At 36.5% G+C, this 18,766-nt stretch overlaps 1 protein-coding gene across 7 annotated transcripts in view; it reads right to left on the reverse strand.

Annotated features, from left to right (window-relative positions):
• LOC113228233 (protein pangolin, isoforms A/H/I/S) overlaps positions 1 to 18,766 on the reverse strand; it is a 255,470-nt gene that overhangs the window by 107,713 nt on the left and 128,991 nt on the right. For all 7 annotated transcript variants that reach the window (XM_026461499.1, XM_026461496.1, XM_026461498.1 and 4 more), the window contains exon 4: positions 7,967 to 8,064. In XM_026461499.1, the coding sequence (XP_026317284.1) occupies positions 7,967 to 8,064 (98 nt within the window). The remainder of the gene's footprint in view (positions 1 to 7,966; positions 8,065 to 18,766) is intronic.

Genomic DNA, 18,766 nt, shown 5'->3' on the forward strand with positions numbered 1-18,766 from the left:
AACCAAATTTCTTGAATTATGACTATAAAGAACACCCTAACAAACTAGAGATACTACGTATTGTTTCTTTGGATAAATGACTGTTTATGATTTTTATGATTACAAGCACAAGTAAAAGTAATCGTTACCGCGTGCGCCTTCGGCGACATGTCACGACTAGATTGACTATGAAAACGCAACGAAATGTTGCTTTAAGAATGTACTCTAGAATTTAGAATATTAATCTGAATAGAAAACTACTTCTTTTTTTGTTTAAGAATATATTTTCTTAAAATACACCCAAGATATTTTGAATTCATTTAAGATTATTTAAATTTGATGTAAGAGGTAAAAATTTCTTGATATAAGTAATGTCCAATTAATTGATTAGAAATGAAATAAAATCTTGAAGTGAACGTATTTGTCTCAAAGTTAGAATAAAGTTAAGAGTAAAATTGTATTAGAAAAAGATAAGCAGTATTTTTGTAGTGACAATATTTTATTACTTTTAATAAATATTTTTTCAGAATTAGCAAATATTTTGAGAAATTGCTCTTTCTTATTAGTAGAAATCCTTTTTTTCTGTGCATAATAGTGTTATCATCAAAGAAAAAGTTTTCCCCGGTTTTGCAAATCCAAATTCCCAACAAGGACTCATGGAAAAGACGTTTAGTAAACTAGATTCAAAATTGCATAATAGTTTTTGATCAATCAAACATTGTTTAGGCACTTAATACTGCAAATGCGTGGTGGCTCGAATTATGTGTCCGGAAGTGTATGTCAGGTACTCCAGCTAATAAGGTGACAAACGATGTGAGTTGACAACACTCTGTTCCACCCTAATCCACTAAGCAAATACACCCGAGGCCTAAATCCAAGGCCTTACCCAGAAAAAGCCATTGTTTCATACTTTCCCCGTCATGTTTCATGTTAAGCAAACAAAAAAGTTCCTCCACAAAGAAAATGCGAAAAATCCGAATAAAAACGGTATCGGATAAATCCAAAGACATCATTACAAATGTCCCGAAGACATCTCCATACAAAATACCTTAAGCGGAAACCCCATACGCATCAAGATCTCCCAACAATAGAGGGTACATCTCACAATAAGAGCGCCCACATTAAAATCTTATCCCTTTCTTTAAATAAAAAATTCACGAAAAAATATAAAGGAAAATCCAACCCCTCTACTCCATTATTCTTTTCCTTTTAAATCAAATCTTTCTTTAACTCCTAGAACTAAAGCTACAATTGGAATAACCGTCCTTTAAGTATTTTATCGTTGGATTATGGACTTTGAAAACTTGGTCTTACAGTTGCGTGTCGCTTGGAAGATTTAAGCTATGGAATAGATATTGGAGTTGAAAATGAGATGCAGCGTGGGGGTGAGAGTAGGGTAGTAGAGTGTGGGATGGGGAGGGTGGTTATTCGGAATCCGAATTACCGGGGCGTGTGTAATGATTTTCCCTGCCGGAATTATTAACGTATCGAAGAATTAGAATGGTCTTTTTGTTAACAGAAAAATTAGAAAAAACCTTGCTTGTACTAACTATTTTAAGATTAACTTAACTTACATTAATGATGCGCAATAAGTAACTTGTAGGACTTAGTTTCGTTTTTAGGCGACGTAGGTAGCCCAACGGTTTGCAATCTGGGCAGCGGATGAGCAGGTCCCAAGTTTGATTCCGGGTAAGTCTAATATGGGAAATGAACTTTTCTAAACTACTGCTGGTCAGTTCTGCGAAGTGCCTCAGAGTGAATTCCGTTGTTCTGGTTCTCATAGTACTGGGAATTCACTAGTACGAGACCAGGCATTTGCTGTGGTTGCCTGGAACATTATTATTTATTGCTTCAATTACTCGCTTACAAGTATAGTTAATAGACATCAAGTAGCAGTAGAGCTTCTTGTGAAAAAGTTCGTCCGGGGAAGTAATGCCGCCAAGTGGTAATGTGAGCATTACTGCGTTGGAGTTTTGGAGGGTAGGGGTGCTGGTGAAATTACGGAGGGTGAAGAGCGCAGTGGCAGTGCTCTCAATGTAAAGTTCTGGTTGGCACTGCAACTGTTATGAACAGGCGTGTCGCTTACCACCAGGCCGACGACTTGTTCGTCCCGTAACTTGATATTATAAAAAAAGATAAAAATCTTTTTTACAGTATTTCGTAGATTTACAGGTTAATTACGTATGTAAATGATTTATTTGTTAATAAAAGTATGTTAGGCAGAAAGTTTGAAGGAAAGTACTGAGGCCATATTTATTATTATTATTTAACTTTTTAAATTTTTATTTAACACAATTCTGACAATAATAAGAAAAAAATATTACGTAATTTAGTTCTACTGTGTTTTATAACTTAACTATAATGCACAGTGGTTCTTTAAATTTTTCTATCAATCAAAAAAAGTCTTTGTGACAGTTAAACAGGATTTTTAGCAGATTTTACTGTTTTTTTTTGTAACCACGACATGGTAATAAAATACCGTTAGCCGTCATTTGAGTCGGGTGACTACTCACGGTTGTTCTACGTGGTCTTGATAAGGTGTACAGATTAAGACAAGACTGACTATTCCAGTGGTGAAGGGCCCAATTCCATTGTTGTGCCTAAAAAGTTTACCCAAGTAGTCGAAACCAGAGATAGGCAGTGGGCAAAAACTCTAATAACCCGCCCGGATTTTAACCGGGTTTTAACCCATTGCTCATCGTGGACAGAAAGGGCCAATACAGAAGTTTTTATAAGAATATCATTCAGATTGTATAAAACTTGATTTACAACAAATATTTAGTTGTACCTCGATTTTGGGCGGTAACAGTTTTTATCGCGATTTTATCTTTTTTTAACAAAGCGCCGGGTTAACATTAAAAAAAAGGAATACATAAAAAGTAGGAAATGAAACTATTTTTCCGGATTTAAATTGCGTACCTATATTTGTTTTTCAAACAAACCAAAATAAGGTTTTAAATAAATAGGTTACATATTAAAATAACTATTTTTTTTACATCCCTGTCTTTTTTCTTCAATGATTATAATTAAGAATTTTGATTTTTTTATATATATATATATTTTCATTTACTGCGCTCTCTGATTATGTATTTTATACAGAGATTCCTATGTAGCAATAAGATTGCATGTTGTTTGTTAGTGGTGCGTAATTTTTTCCTCATAATGCTAAGTGACGGGACGAACAAGTCGTACGCCTGATGGTAAGCAACACGCCTGTCCATAACAGTTGCAGTGCCACTCAGAGCTTGCAATCATCAAGATCTGATAAGCACTGCTCGTGCGCCCGTCGCCTTGAGACATGAGTTGAAAAATCCCATGTCCCCTCAAAATCAGAACGCTATAATACTCACATTACTTGGCGGCAGAAATAGGTAATTTGGCAGTAACTCCCTGGACGAACTCTTTCATAAGGACCTCTGTTGCTACCGAAAGGTCCGTATGACACTATTCCAATCGGTTCGATTAAGAAATTTATTCAATTTATTCTCGAATTTAGTTAAAATATTGAACGGAAGATGCTGGAATAATTACTGCATCAGCTTTCGATTTTCAAATATCCACCCTTTCCCATCGAACGTAAATCGCATTTTTAAATTTTTACATTTCTTTCAAAAGCCGAATATTACCAATAAACACAATTCGGTTTTCTTTAAAATTATTTGTCGCTTAAATACTAACGTTGAAAACGCATTAATCAATGATTAATTTTGCGATAAACGTTTGATTGATTACGCTAATTATTTTGATTGACTGATTGCATCACGTATTTAGGACTTGACACCGTCTAAGTGGTGTCATACTTATTTTGATAAATCGATTACGGGTTTTTAGGTTTTTTTATCTAACGAGGTTGAATGGAAAATCACCATAAGGGCGCTTTCATATTAGGCGCTTGTAGTGGCGCAACTTTGGCACATCTGCCGCGCGATAGAGCGATGCCACAAGATGCGTAGCATCGGTGTTGCGACTCTGAGCGGTGTCACTGCGTTGCGTATAGTATGAGGCATTGCAAAATTACAGTCACAACAGTGGCGCTGCGGCTGCACTTGCAAATATTGGTGTCACAGCAGCACTTCTATAAGCGTCTAATCTAGGACCATGGTCTAACTTTTCAACAAAAGTTTTTGAATGAATTTCTGTGCATTTAAAGCTAGTGTCAGTTATGTGTGTGGCCTCAATACATTGAACTCTGAAATGTGGTGCTAGTATGATTTTTGGCTTTAATGTTTGTGTTGTCAGTAGAAGAAATGAATACTTTTACGCAAGACAACAGGGGTACACACTGAGGCTTTGGTCTCGTTGCAATTTCGCGTCCGGGGAAAAAATCGATACTCGGTGAGGTCTAGAAAATTCCGGGAAAAACGAGGTTTTCGAAAGTATATCACAATATGACATTTTAATCAAGTACTTTATTAACTCGTGTTATAAAATAAAAAATATTTATAACTTTTTTAAATTTTTTAGTGGGAACGTAAGAAACAATGGGCGTTTAATGTAGTTTCAGATAGAGATAAACTGATTTTGTTGTTATCGCTTTTCAATCTTCACAGATTATACTAAGCTCCACTCTACAACTTTGTCATGTCCATGTAACCAGACTGTTTACTGTTTAAGTGTTTAAGTGACTTGGTCCCGAGACCAAAAACGCCTCGAAAACTTCAAAAAAGCGGCGATACTCCCGAAATGTTAGTGAACACGATACCCGGAACGAAAACCTTAGTCCTTGCCTAATATATACACTTCCGGACACATAATTGGAGCCACCACGCATTTTCAGTATTAAGTGCCCTAAGCTTAAACAATGTTTGATTGATCAAAAACTATTATGCAATTTTGAACTAACTAAACGTCTTTTCCATGAGTCCTTGTTGGGAATTTGGATTTGCAAAACCGGGGGACAACTTTTTCTTCGATGATAACACTATTTTTGTATACTAACTCTTTACGACAAAAATGCGAGGTAGCTCGAATTATGTGTCCAGGAGTATATTTCACATTACTATAGTGCTCATTATGTCTCAAAAGCCGTAGTAGCCTAATAGTTTGACCTGCCACCTCTCAACCAGAAGCCGTGGATTCGAATCTGGGCTCGCACCTCTGAGTTTCTCTGAATGTAAGTGCGAAATAAATTTTAAATTTACCATTATCTTTTCGGTGAAGGAAAACATTGTCATGAAATATGCAATAAGAAATACATAATAAGAAAGTTAAACCCTCGGCAAACGTGTAAAGTCCTCAACCCGCACTGGACCAGGGAACTATTGGTTTAAATTGGTTGTTTTTTTTTTTTTTTTTTTTTTTTTTTTTAATTTTGTTGTGCCCAACAGTGGGACCTTACACCTTACTAGGTTTATGATGTTGATGTGTGCCTATTTTGACAAGTATGCAGAATCAATTAAAATTTTGCTACATCGAATTTCTAAAACAAAAATAAACTTAGCTGAAGAAACGTACTTAGTAATATAAAACTGAAAAAAGACAAAAGTAAATTGATTTAAACAATACTTTTCGAAGAAAACGACGAGCAAGATTTGATTTCAAGTTTCTACAGATTAAAATTATCTCGGCGAAGTATCTGTAACTGAAAGAAGATTTTATATAAAATAGGAATGTCGTAATAAATTAAAAGAAAAAAAAATCAATTCGATTTTCAATCCCGAGACGGAGCGTACCCAAGCGACCCCGAAATTGCTGGCCGCATTCACCCAGACAAAGCTTTAAAACACACCCCGTGAGCAAAAAGAAAAGCATTTCCATCCCATCCCCTCCTTATTTAAATTTCCCGCCCCAGAGCGGGGGCGGCGACCATAGGGGCGGCTTCGTACAACAGAGACGAGACTTAAAATCGTGTAGATAAGAATGAGACGGCTGTATGTCCACCTGTTGCGTTTCAAGTTTCATATTTTCGCGGTGGATTCTTTTTTCGTTTCTTCTTATGGCGCTCCAAAGGATTTGAATGGCGCGCGGCGTGCATGCGTACTAGGGGTAGGTATCGAACGATATCGACGTGTGGAGAGGCCGACGACTGTTGATGTTCGATTTTTAAGCTGTCATTCACTCAATTTTGAATTTAAAATTTTCGAACTCCTTTCACTGCGGCCGGGCTTACATTTCAACGGCGGGCTTGATTTAAGTTTGTTTTAGAATTTGATTTTTCTTCTGCGCAACTTTTATTTCTATCACACTAATGATGCGAAAAGAATGAGTGAACTATAAATAACATCATAATTAGGGAATGTTCATTTCTTTTTAGAATAACAATAGTACCGTTGGTTTTAATGCTTTGTAGATTTGAAACAAATATCTAATGTATTTTAAAAGTAAATTTCGCTAAAATGTACGTTCCACAGCTAGGTTCGGATCTCTTCTATAGCCTGTTGTTTCATAATCCACTACTGTACAAAACCACATGAAGCTCTCTATAAATAAATTACCCATCTCTGTTTGTATCTACCCAGCTGATACCCAATAGTTCAGACACAGGATGAAGACAGAAATAAAAATGTTTGTGTTACCGTTTCCGGCGTCCCAGGTTCGAATCCCAGCGCGGCACGTGGCGTAGTTATTACTTGGAAATTTTGTAATAAAAATAGTTAAATTAAACTATCCGGAACCATTGCGGTAGCTGTTTATTTGTTTAAGAATTTTTTGAAAATAAACATATCTAAAGTTGAAAACTTGCATTTATATCTTAATAGAGTCGGTTACGTCGATATATGTGGATATCGGTCACGAATAGGACAACTTTTGCGTCGTCGTATACAATAGTGAGTATGTAATTCCCGTGTGGTTTTCAATAATTAATAGAAGCCTATTTTAGTTTCTCATTGACGTTGTATCGTGTAAGCATGGCTGTTATGGCGAGGGTAAGAAAAAGCTTATGTTAATGTAATAAGGGTGAAAAAGAGATGTGCGTGACGAGACCTAAAGTAAGGTACACATGTCGCAAAACCAGTAGATAAGCGTAAGTGGCAGTGGAGCGGGCATGTCTGAAGGAGGTTAAACCGCCGATGGAGCAAATTTGTTCTGGATTGGCGACCACGTCAAGGAAAACGTAGTGTAGGACGCCCTGAGGCAAAATGGACGGACGACCTGGGAGAGGTGGCCGGCAGCGGCTGGATGCGCGCAGCGCAAGACCGGGAGTTGGCGTGCTCAAGGTTTATGTCCAGCAATGGATGCGTGTAAGTTGATGATGAGATTTTTCTTATTATAGATATAAATATCACGATGTTTCCTAAAAATACTCTACTAGTTTGCTATTAATATTTATTACAGCTCAGTTGATAAGAGCGGTAGCCACGTTGAGGCAACAGACACTGGTTCGAGTACAGTCGGATCGAATGGGTTGTTCTTCAACGTTTGTTCGATCTTTGTACCAATAACAATCCAGTGGTGTATTTTCACCAAAAAAAAATTGATGAATATCATGGTTGTAAAAACATTAAAAATAAATATTAGACTTTTCTGTGTTTTTGTAGTACATATTGGGTCAAGTTGGTGGGCTATCCAGAAGAAAGTAGAGACAAACCGTATACCTTCAGGACATTCTCATTTGTTTACGAATCAATTTTTAAAAAAAGAAACTGCAAAAGATAGAGCGGATAAACACTAATGACAGTTTCGTCCCTTGTAGAACGCACAGTGGCACCGGCACAAATTTGATATGGCCATAAATGCGTCAAATTAACTTTCTGGTTACTAGGATACCATCGCGTCATAATATAATATTGTGCCTATGTAATAAATGTAGGTATATACAATAGATATAATAATAAGTTATTACCACTAAAAACAGATTTCTTTACATATTATAACTTTTATTTTTCGGTTAATGAAAATAATTTGCATCTCCTAATTTGCCATCCTCATAATTTTAACAATAAAGCCATATATATACATTACGCATTAGAGCTCTGGGCTATCTTTAATTTTTAAAGTGTAGTAAAAAAAATATTACATAATTTCTAATTTACAAGAGTAAACTTACCATTGAGACGGGTAGCGGATGGGCACCACCGTTGGGGTACGGGTACGGCGCCACGAGGTAGCCCATGTTGAACCCCGCCGCTGGGTGCTCAAATTTACCTGCAAGCAAAAATAAGTTTCATTACCTAGTCAATGAGTACAAATTAGTTTATACCTTTGGAGACATGGAAAGGTCCAACCCATATTAGGCTAGCGTGATGCTTCGCCTAAACCCTATCCTATGATACTCCTGGTCCTTCTAATCACTAATAGGTATAATTTACGATGTTGATATGAAATTCTGAATCAAACTAAATAAATAACTATCCAAGTTAAGTCCATTCCAGTTAGACGGGACGACAGTTTTAATCAGGATTCGAAATTATAAAGATATTTATTTTCTTCGATATCTATCATTATAATTATCCAAATACATATCCGATAAATAATTATCCCTACTGATTCATAGCTTTGTCTCTTTCATTTTTGACTAAAAATGACAAACTAAAAAAGATTCGCTAAAACGGTTTGGTTTGTGACTTTGTTTGGGATTGATATATGACACGACTCGGATACCAACACATGACAGAACATTGTTAGCGGTAGCATTTTTTTGTGCTAATTAATTTTATAAATATCAACGTAGAGGTAATATATTAATCAAGACAATTATATTTATTAATGATAATTATATCATCGTATCCTGGTTTTAATACAAGATAAACATTACGAACACGTTTCCAAAATTAGTACGTCAAGGTTGAGCGCAAGTATTCACATGAAAATAAAAAAAATATTTTATAAATTTTAATTCATGTGAAATGTTTCCCTACCATTCAATGTTTAGTTAAATCCTCTAAACAATTCATAATATTACTAAAAAAATCTCCGTATAGAATGTTTCATAAATGATTTTGTGCCCTAAAGTGAAGTGAACGAACCACTGTGCGCAATTAAAAGTAAAAAGTACAGTCACAGAAATAAAAGCATGACGGCTAGACGCGGGGTGCAGACTGGAAAATTATACGCCGAGAAGTTATTTGCTCGCGTAATTGCGCGCACACTACTCATAGTACTCAAGTGATGTACTTGTGCTGGCGTAAATGTTTAAAATTGAAAAGTATAATAAAAATAATAAACGTTATTTTAACTGTGCTGAGATAGGTATAGGTTTTGTTTTATTTATTGTCTTCTCATAAGTATTAGATGCATTTTTCTCAATACTGTCATTTATGCCCTTTTTGTTAATGAAATTTGATTATTGTGTTCACATCAAGTATCAAACGCTTTAACTTTATTTTAAAATTATATCCAGTTTTGTGAACAAAAAAAGAATTCGTAGTACTAGACTTAGTATTTTAATTTTCCGAACGAAGAACCGGGATTTTAAATTCGCGCAGAATTCTTTGTTTTTAATACAAGGCGAATGCTTATATATATGTATATATATATATCTCTCTCTCTCAAAACAGACTAATACGCGGTGGAGGTCCGTTGTCTCTGCCTACCCTAATGGGAAACAGGTGGCTAATGTACGTATCTAAAGCAATACAAAGATTACAAATGAGCTAGAAAAACCAAATTATAACGTTACATAAATAATATTGAAAATATATATATAACAACATCGTCAAAACATTTTATGCGTCCTCGGTGGCCCAACGGTTTACACTGGGCAGTAAAATGAGGTCTCAAGTTTCACTCCCAACCACCAAATTGTGAAATGAACTTTGAATTGAATCTGGGCTGGATGTTCTGGGTAATGTACAGGAGAAAATTCTGTTGCTGTGGTTGGTGTGGTTCTCTAGTGGATACATTACTGACATTTAAGCGTGAAACATACAGAGAGCGGGTGCGGGTCGGGCGCGTATCGGGTCGGGGTCGCGACGTGTCTAATAACGTGTATTTACATACATGGACGACAAAACACCGAGCGCAGGCGCATGCGCCTGTCCTACAACCGCACCCGCTCTCTGTGTGTTTCAAGCTTAAATGTTTATTTTTTTCAAACGCCCCGATAAAAAAAATTCAGTTAAAAACAATATCTCGAAATTAAAACATTTAACACGACCTTTCAGATCCGTGAAATTAAATAAAAAGACAATTTCAACTCAAAACCAAATGTCCGCCTGAACACGTTTAAATTACCGTAAACTATTTTGATACGCGATTTAATACGATTTAAACTTTCAATTATAACACAAAAGCTTTGTCACATGCATATTGTATACGCTAGTAAATAACATACTTTAATAATATGAAGAATGCTTTTGGTTGGGGATTAATTACATTAAATAATGTGAACGCATTACATTCATTATATTCACTGACAGTACTTCGTAATGTCTATAAACAGGTGCCATTGTGGTTTTTTGTAAATGTTATTCATTTCACTGCATACCAGGATACGAAATTTTCAAGATTTTATTAGATGATTGGATGCTGATAAGTAATAACGTGTCAGCCCACGTGAGCATAGTTTTTGCGAAAATTTCACCTAAAGATTTTTTTTTATTTTGTCACCGCAGGGCACCATAATAAATTGTTGTGATTTATTACTATAATTCCCCAACAACAACAAGCAAAACAGCAAAAGTTTCCATTTTACAAGTATATCTTAGGACAAACTATCAAAAGCAACGAAAAAATCCTCAGGTGCCATTTTTGCAAAAACTATGATAATGGTGATTGACACGTTAACTGTTTATCAGCATCTAATTATCCAATACATATCAGACTATTATCCATGCTAGTTTTGTCTCTTTAATTTCTGATTTTAGTAGCAGTAAAGCTCCTTGTGAAAGAATTCGTCTAGGGTAGTACTGCCACTTTACCTTCCACCAGCAATATCAGCATTACTGTGTTCCGGTTTCGAAGAGTAAGGGTGCTGGTGAAATTACGGGAACATAGGACTTGTCAAGTTATCTCTCAGAGTAACGGGCGCAGTGGCAGTGCCCCTGAGATTTTTGCGATTTAAAGCTCTGAGTGGCACTTCAACTGTTATGGACAGGCGTGTAATTTACTATCAGGCGCAAACTTGTTCGTCACGTCAATTTATAGTATTAAAAAAAAAAAAATCAAAAAAACAAAAAAGTTATGAAAAACTATATAAAAACGAAGAAAAATCTTTGAAAAAACGTAAATCGTTTGGCACGACATTGCTTGCGGTAACACTTCGTTGTTCCAATTAATTCTGTAAGTGTCAAGATAATGACCAATTATATTTATCACTTAGAACCCTACTACATACATACATATGTTATGAATGTATGATGAAAAATAGGTAAAAGATTACAAAGTCAAAGTCACACTTATTAACGGCTTGAGCCGGTCTAAAAAAATTATATGTTTACTTTATGTCCAATAAGAACTATCGATTTATGTGAAATAAGAACGATCTTGTTCGTTCTTCACGCCCAATACAGTTTTAGGAGCGAGTGTTCCTTTTTTAAATGAGGTAGAAACCAAAAATCTTTATAAGAACACTGTCTGTTATACGTAGTGTTGTTATCGCCAAATTATGTTTCTTTAGGGAGTCATCACATGGAATCGGCTTGAGGCGGTCTGAAAAAGTTTTCTGTCTATACAATAAGAACGAAAAACACGTTGCGCGTTTCACTTCCTCTCGGAATGTTGACGTACGTCACACTTTTTCGTTCTTTTTAATTTGTATTTTATGATACCAAGTGACTGGACAGACAAGTCCTGCGCCTGGTGGTAAGCGACACGTTTACCCCTAAGGCCATATTCAGAGTGGCGCCGGGCGCGGGTGCGTGTGAATCAAATGTACGTAGAACAATGCCACTCTGAGCTATAAATCGCTTCTTAGCGATTGAGGGGTATTGTTACTGCGCCCGTCACCCTGCGACGTAACTTGACTAGTCCATAGTAATTTTACCAGGCTTACCTTTCAAAACCGGAACACAGTAATGTTCACATTACCGCTTGGCGGCAGAAATATGTAATGTGGCAGTACTTTCCTCGACGAATTCTTTCAAAAGAAGCTCTACTGCTACTAAAATGGACATAAAGATTTTTCTTAACGGTTTAATGCGATTCAAGATTAATAAGTGTGTTGACTACCTTATTAGAAGTAAAGATATCGTAGTTTCAGTAAACCATACAATACCTACGTTAACCACTAAGAAGTAATGTGCGCATTACTGCCTTTCACTTTTGAAGGATAAAGGTGCTGTTGAAAGAAACATGGGTCTTGTCTATTTTGTTTTTCAGGGTAATGAATGCAGTGGCCTGCATGTGGCCTGCTGAGGTACACTTTGCGATTTGAAGTCATAGAAAATAATAATCTAACGTTACAAAAAGTTTTCTGTACAAATTAATTACGTAGGTTATTTAATTTACATGCTTTTATACATACATAGATATCGAAAGATATAAACGAAATGACATTCGTTAATCTTAAGAAAATGTAATGTATGTAATAAGGAACATTGTGCAAAACAGACAGACAGAGAAATGTAAAAGATTTTATTATTATATTATTATAATGATATGAACTAAACAAAGATTCAGAGAACATCTTCGCCTTTTCAATTTGTCGGCAATTTAGTTTGTGAGCGTGGAATTACTTTGATGAGCGCTCGGTTTGACCACTTTATATTTACCCCTGACATCTATAACTTTCTTAACATCATTTGACTTCTTCAAAGTTCGGGGTAGACTAGTCTACTGTAATAAGAGCACCGCGTCGGTCCATTACATCATGATCTCTGTTTTTCATAACTTTATGTGGATCATTTGACGGCTTCAAAGTTTACGTTAGGCTGGCCAGTTGTATTACAACAACTGCTAATAGGTCTTTGCACTTTGTGTTAAAGATTATAGCGAATTATAATAAAATTAATGTATTTATATTTATTTTTATAATTGAAAATATTTTGTAGTATTAACGGAGATATGGATTAAAATTTAATTAATCTAATAAAGAAATAGAGCTGTGTGAAATCAGTGCGACGTCGGTGGCTTCTTAATACAGTAGTAGATGCCCAAAGATTTCTGACTCCTAGCGATCTTTTGGTTTTCAAAGCCTTCTTACGCATTCATCATAAATGTGTAAAGAAATTCCAGCTTCTTGGTTGAAATTTGTATTTATATAATTTTATTTTAATTTATTTATATATTAAAAATTTTACAAAAAGAATACTTATAAACAGCAGCACAACAAAAACCTGAGTAAGTTTATCCGTGCACTGCAACTGCATTTATAATTAAAGATCAAATCTGCTTAAAACGTCATTAAATAATAATGTAATAGTGAGTTTTATCAAAATGAGTTTTACGGGTTAAAACTCAGAACCAAATAGTCGGTTAGGGGGTGGAGTGTTATGGCATCGACTATTCCGACATTGGCCATTAAAAAGTTATGTACATTAGTGAATGTTTCGTAGATTCTTTTTCTCGTCAAGTCAATGACAAAAAAAAATAACAAACCGGTGTTTAATTTTTTGGCCCAGTAAGCAATCACTTCTATGACCCGACTAAAATAAGGTACAGCGCCGGCGCTAGACCATGTAGCACTGGGTGCAATCAATACCCTGGCGCCCTCTAGTAAGCACGCGATCAAAATGGAATACAATTATAATGCACCTATATACCTCCTATTTATATATTTTGTAGCAGTACAGCTCCTTGTGAAAGAGTTCGACGTCGTTCGTTGCCTATTTCTGCCGCCAAGCTGTGATGTGAGCATTACTGCGTTCCGGTTTTGAAGGGTAAGTGTATTTGTGAAATTACAGACACATGGGACTTGTCAACTTGTGATGGGCGAAGTGGCAGTGCCCATAAGATCTTTGCATTTTAAAGCTCTAAGTGGCACTGCAACTGTTTTGGGCGCCTGCACTTACCAATCATGCGCACGACTTGTTGTCATGAAGAAAAGTAAAATAATATGTTGTTTACACTTCAATGATAATGTTTTAGACTCTGCTTACTAAAGCCTTAATAACCTATTTTATGAGCTACTTGTGGAGATTTGAATTAGCACTGTCACCTGTTACTTAACGTATATTTATTATTAAAAAATTACTGTAAATCTCCCAAATAATAAATAAATAAATATTTTCAATAGTGATCGGAAATTCGGGTGGAAATAATTTTCTGTTATGATACCAAATGACGGGACGAACGTGCAATTGAATGATGTTGGGAAGCACTAGCCTGGTTACTTCGCTTGAACCGCTAGCGACGCGGGTTCTTTGAAGGCGTCGCCAGGGTTCCGTCAGAAGGTCGTGCCTATACATGCCTACCGCTGAATGTATCGCCGACATTGCGAGTTCTCAGACAAGTCTATTATTTACATTACAATCCTTGTACAACCCCAGCATTTGGTTCTGCACGACAGCAAAAGTGGGGCAACGTTATTTTCACCTCTCTGAACGCGTGCTTAGGTTCCTCTTTTCTTTTTCGTGAGCGCTTGGTGTCATTCGTAAGATTTAGCAGGCTATTATAGCCTAGGTATTTTCGATTTTTTATGAGAGTGATGTATCTGTTACGTAGTTACTATTAATAGTAACCTGTGGCATCGCGGCCCTTAAGGCCATGCGCTCGTGTGTGCCGTATCTTAAGTGAAACCGGACTGATTAGGTATGTAGATAATCTCATTTTTTGTCCTTAGAACCCGTACAGATGACCCTCTCCCGTCCCTTTCCTCAGTCTTGCTACGCGAAGTTGTTGAATCTATTCAAAAGCGTAAAACGCGATACAGAAGAGCTTCGAACGCGCTTTTCATGTAAATTCGTATAACACGCGTTCGTATCGATACAAACGCAGAAATCTGCTTTTTGACCCTTTAAGGCGTATACGCGCAAAAAATACGCCATACTCTTATCTGAAATTGGGTCGTATTTTATTTCATGTACCTGGAGTAAACTTACTTATTAAAGATGAAAACCATGTTTAGAAAAAAATATTAAATGCAAAGTAATCCAAACTAATATTACAAATGCGAAAGTAGCTGTCTGTTACGTTTTCACGCCTAAACCGCTGAACCAATTATGATGAATTTTGGTGTAAAGATAGATGGGAACTAGGAGAAGGACTTAGCAACTTTTTGTCACAAAAATAAATCTTAAAGGGGGTGAAATGGGCGATGAAAGTTTGTACGGAGACCCAATAAAACTATGAAAATCAGTATAGTACAGTAGGCTACTCGAAGTACTTATTCTACAAAGACAAACTCGTAGGCACCAGCTAGTAATATTATGCCTGAACAATTATAACTGCACGAAATTATTAACTCCATGGTACTACTCAGAACAACCAGATCCAAATCAATGTAGTAAGTTTGTTTCCGAAAGTGCCCCTACCGGGAATTTGTGCTCGAAATGCCTTAACTTTGCCACAAAGTTTGTCGATATGGAATCTGTATCGAAAATTGAATATAACGCTACTTACCTACATAGTTATCCGTATATATTTTTAGATAAAAATGTTTCTTACTTCTATATAACACTGCTTGACCAGAAACCATGTTACCTTTTTGAATTTGGGTAATAGGTAAGATGCACCTTATTGAGTTATGATTATGGCGTTTACTATTAAGTTTTAAGCTGCCGACACCGTCAAAAATAAGACGTGGTTGTAAACAAAATCACGTCATATTCATTTACTTGATTATGCAACTGATATGTCTACATACATAGAATTGAAATTGGTAGATTTTGTTTTAAGTTTAACTCGCTTTTAGCACTCATTCAGCTTTTGAAGCCCGTTGTGAAGTTTGTTTTTGAAAGCACTAACGGATAGCAGAAAAAACATTTTCCAGTAGAATATTCCCGTTGTGTACCGATCTGTTACTGAAAAAGTTTATTGTATTTTTTTATGTTTAAATCAAAATTATGCCCAACATTCCAGTGGTAAGATTTCATCAGATGTCTGTTGATGTTGTTGACCTCTACATTTATACAGGACACAAAATTATTTTGGGTCTAGTAAATCAAACGGCGGAGGTCGATAGACTCATACCACGAGTTTGGTAAGCTTTTGGAGTCAACTAGCAACTATTGCGATGCAAACGCATACCGCAGAGGCTAAAGACTAAAGTCTTCAACCAGTTTCTCCTGCCAGTATTGTACCTGTGGCATAGAAACAACGACTCTGACGAAGAAGTTCGTAGAGAACAGAGGGCAATGGAAAGAGCAATGTTAGGAATAACATTGCTTGATCGGATACCGGATGAGCGTCTTTGAAGTATGACCAAAGTAGGGGACGTTGTACGCAAAATTGAGGCGAAGAAATTGAAATGGGCAGGACACATAGCTAAGATGGATCCAGATCGGTGGACAAAGAGCATCATGGAGTGGCGACCATAGACCAATACGCGCGGTAGAGGTCCACTTAGTTGGGTGGATGTCATTAAAATTTTCGCGGCCGCGACTGGATGCATGTTACACGGGAGCGAAGTAAATGGAGAGATGGAGATATGGAGGAGAATATCCGAAGACGGATGGAGTAGAGGCTGCTTGATGATGGTGACGTTTTTCTTTGATACCGTGATGGGACAAACTAATCGTGCGCCTGGTGGTAAGCGACACACTTGTTCATAGCATTTGCAGTGCCACTTACAACTAAGAAATGACAAAGATCGGGAAACTGCCACTGCGCCCGTCACCCTGTGATCATAAGTTCACAATCCATCAAACCCGGAACGCAGCAATTCTCACATTACTGCTTGACAGCAGAAATAAGTAAGATGGCGGTCTTCTCTGGACGAACTCATTCACAAGGAGCTCTACTGCTACTAAAATACACAAATGTTAAACGGAGAAGAAATTCGCACCTCCTGTGAAACAGTGGCATAAGTAACATTTGTAAAGTTTACAAAAAATGAATTAAAACTTTTGAATTTAGGGCTACTGAGCACATTTGAAGAGCTCTTAAATGTTATACTATTTCAATACACATTACACCCTCTACAGAAAAATGAAGGAATGCATAATGCGTCTCTGTTTTTAAAAAAGGAGGAAGTTTTCAATTCGACTGTATTTTTTTAATGATATGTTACGCGATAACTCCGGCCGGAATTTGGGAACCGATTTTGATGATTCGTTTTTGTTGGAAAGAGTCCCATTTAAAGTTCAAGAAAATATTCCAGCTCTATGAGTAGCAACTATTACGCGCACTTTCCGGCAACAGATTTCAACAAAACTTGGTAAGAGTAATTCCACGAACTTTTGAGGTCGGGTTTTTCAGTACTCAGTACTGATTCCGTATAAATGGCATTTGAAAAAGATTTGAGGATCACTATTTTTGTTTTACCGGAGGTGCGTTAAAGTTTTTATTAATTATTTTCACTAAGCTATTTCAAATTACGAAATAACTAATGCCTGCTGCTCTTATTCGCTACGCTTTGGTATAACAATGTAATCGTTTGGTAATAAGCAGGTATGAGTCATTAGCAATTTAAATATTGTTACATTGGATATTATACCTCATTACAAGGAAATAGAGCTAATATTTAACAAAAAGTCTTTTCTTCCGTCCCTTCATTTATTTTCTTATTACATAGTGATACAATATTTTTCCTGTAGGTTTTCCTATAAATATATACAAGTAAATATTATACGTATTCACAGGGTATATTTTCGCCTTTGCGTCTGCTAATTTCTAGGAAATGGATATTATGCAATAAGACCTTATTATTCCGTGTAATTGCAATAAAGTATATTTCAATCATTCGTATGAAACCAGTTGCATAAAAAAATATTTTTATTTTTTTATAACTCCTAATGACGGGACGAAAAAGTGCTGCGCCTGGCAGTAAGCGACACGCCTGTCCATAGCAGTAGCAGTGCGACTCAGAATTTTAAAAGTACAAAGGTCTGAGGGGCACTGCTACTGCGCCCGTCACCATGAGACATTAGTTGACAAGTCCCATGTGCCTGTAATTGTACCAGCACCCTTACCCTTCAAAACCGAAACACAGTAATACACATCTTTCACAAAGAGCACTACTGCTCCTAAACCTATTTCTTCGTCTATGAACGGGTTGACCTACCGCCTCTCAAGCAGATGTTCGTGGGTTCGTATCCGGGCTTGTACCTCAAACATTTTCGAAATATATGTGAAGTTTTCGGTAAAGGAAAACATTGTTAGGAAACCTGTTCACATCTGCAAAGCAATTTAATGAGGTGTCTGAATTTCCCAAGCCTTCTCATTGTGGCAGAAGGCCTGTGCTCACCAATGGGACTCTGTGTAGGCTAACCATTATTATTTACTATGAAAGAAATAAAATTTTCAAGACTCTGCCTCCCGTAAAAAGGCCATTCGTATTATTTCTTGGAAAGCTCGCGGTGGGTCCCGTGGGTCCTTGTCCAAATATTGACCTACGGTCGGGGCCAAACTGCGTGTAATGTGTAGTAACGACTATTGTACACAGCTTTTTTGTGGGGCTACGGAGTGGCAGTAGTGTTGGCATTGCCAGTAACTGGTTCGATTGTAGCAAGTTCAAAATAATAGTTACAAAACTAAATAACTGATAATTTATTTACAAATTCAAGATAAATTTTCCAATTAAATTAATGTTTATTATTGATCGAACAAATACAAAGAAAAATTAATTCGATCTGATAGGACTCGACCAAGGCTACGGTTCTTGTCAATTCCGAGTAACTCCGCTCGTAGATCAATCAGAAGCTCTAGTAAAAATGTATTTATTTCTCAAATTTTATACATGTCGTAGATGAGGTTTCCCCATTGAGCAAGTTTATGCTTGTGTTGGGAAAGCCTTGCAACTTCCTTGAGTTAACAATGAGAACTTGTAGCGAATCAAGGGGTTAGTTATAGTAATTACTTATATCAAAGA

Source organism: Hyposmocoma kahamanoa, unplaced genomic scaffold (genome assembly GCF_003589595.1).
Source record: "Hyposmocoma kahamanoa isolate Upper Pololo Valley unplaced genomic scaffold, ASM358959v1 224, whole genome shotgun sequence".
NCBI classification, from domain to species: Eukaryota; Metazoa; Arthropoda; class Insecta; order Lepidoptera; family Cosmopterigidae; genus Hyposmocoma; species Hyposmocoma kahamanoa.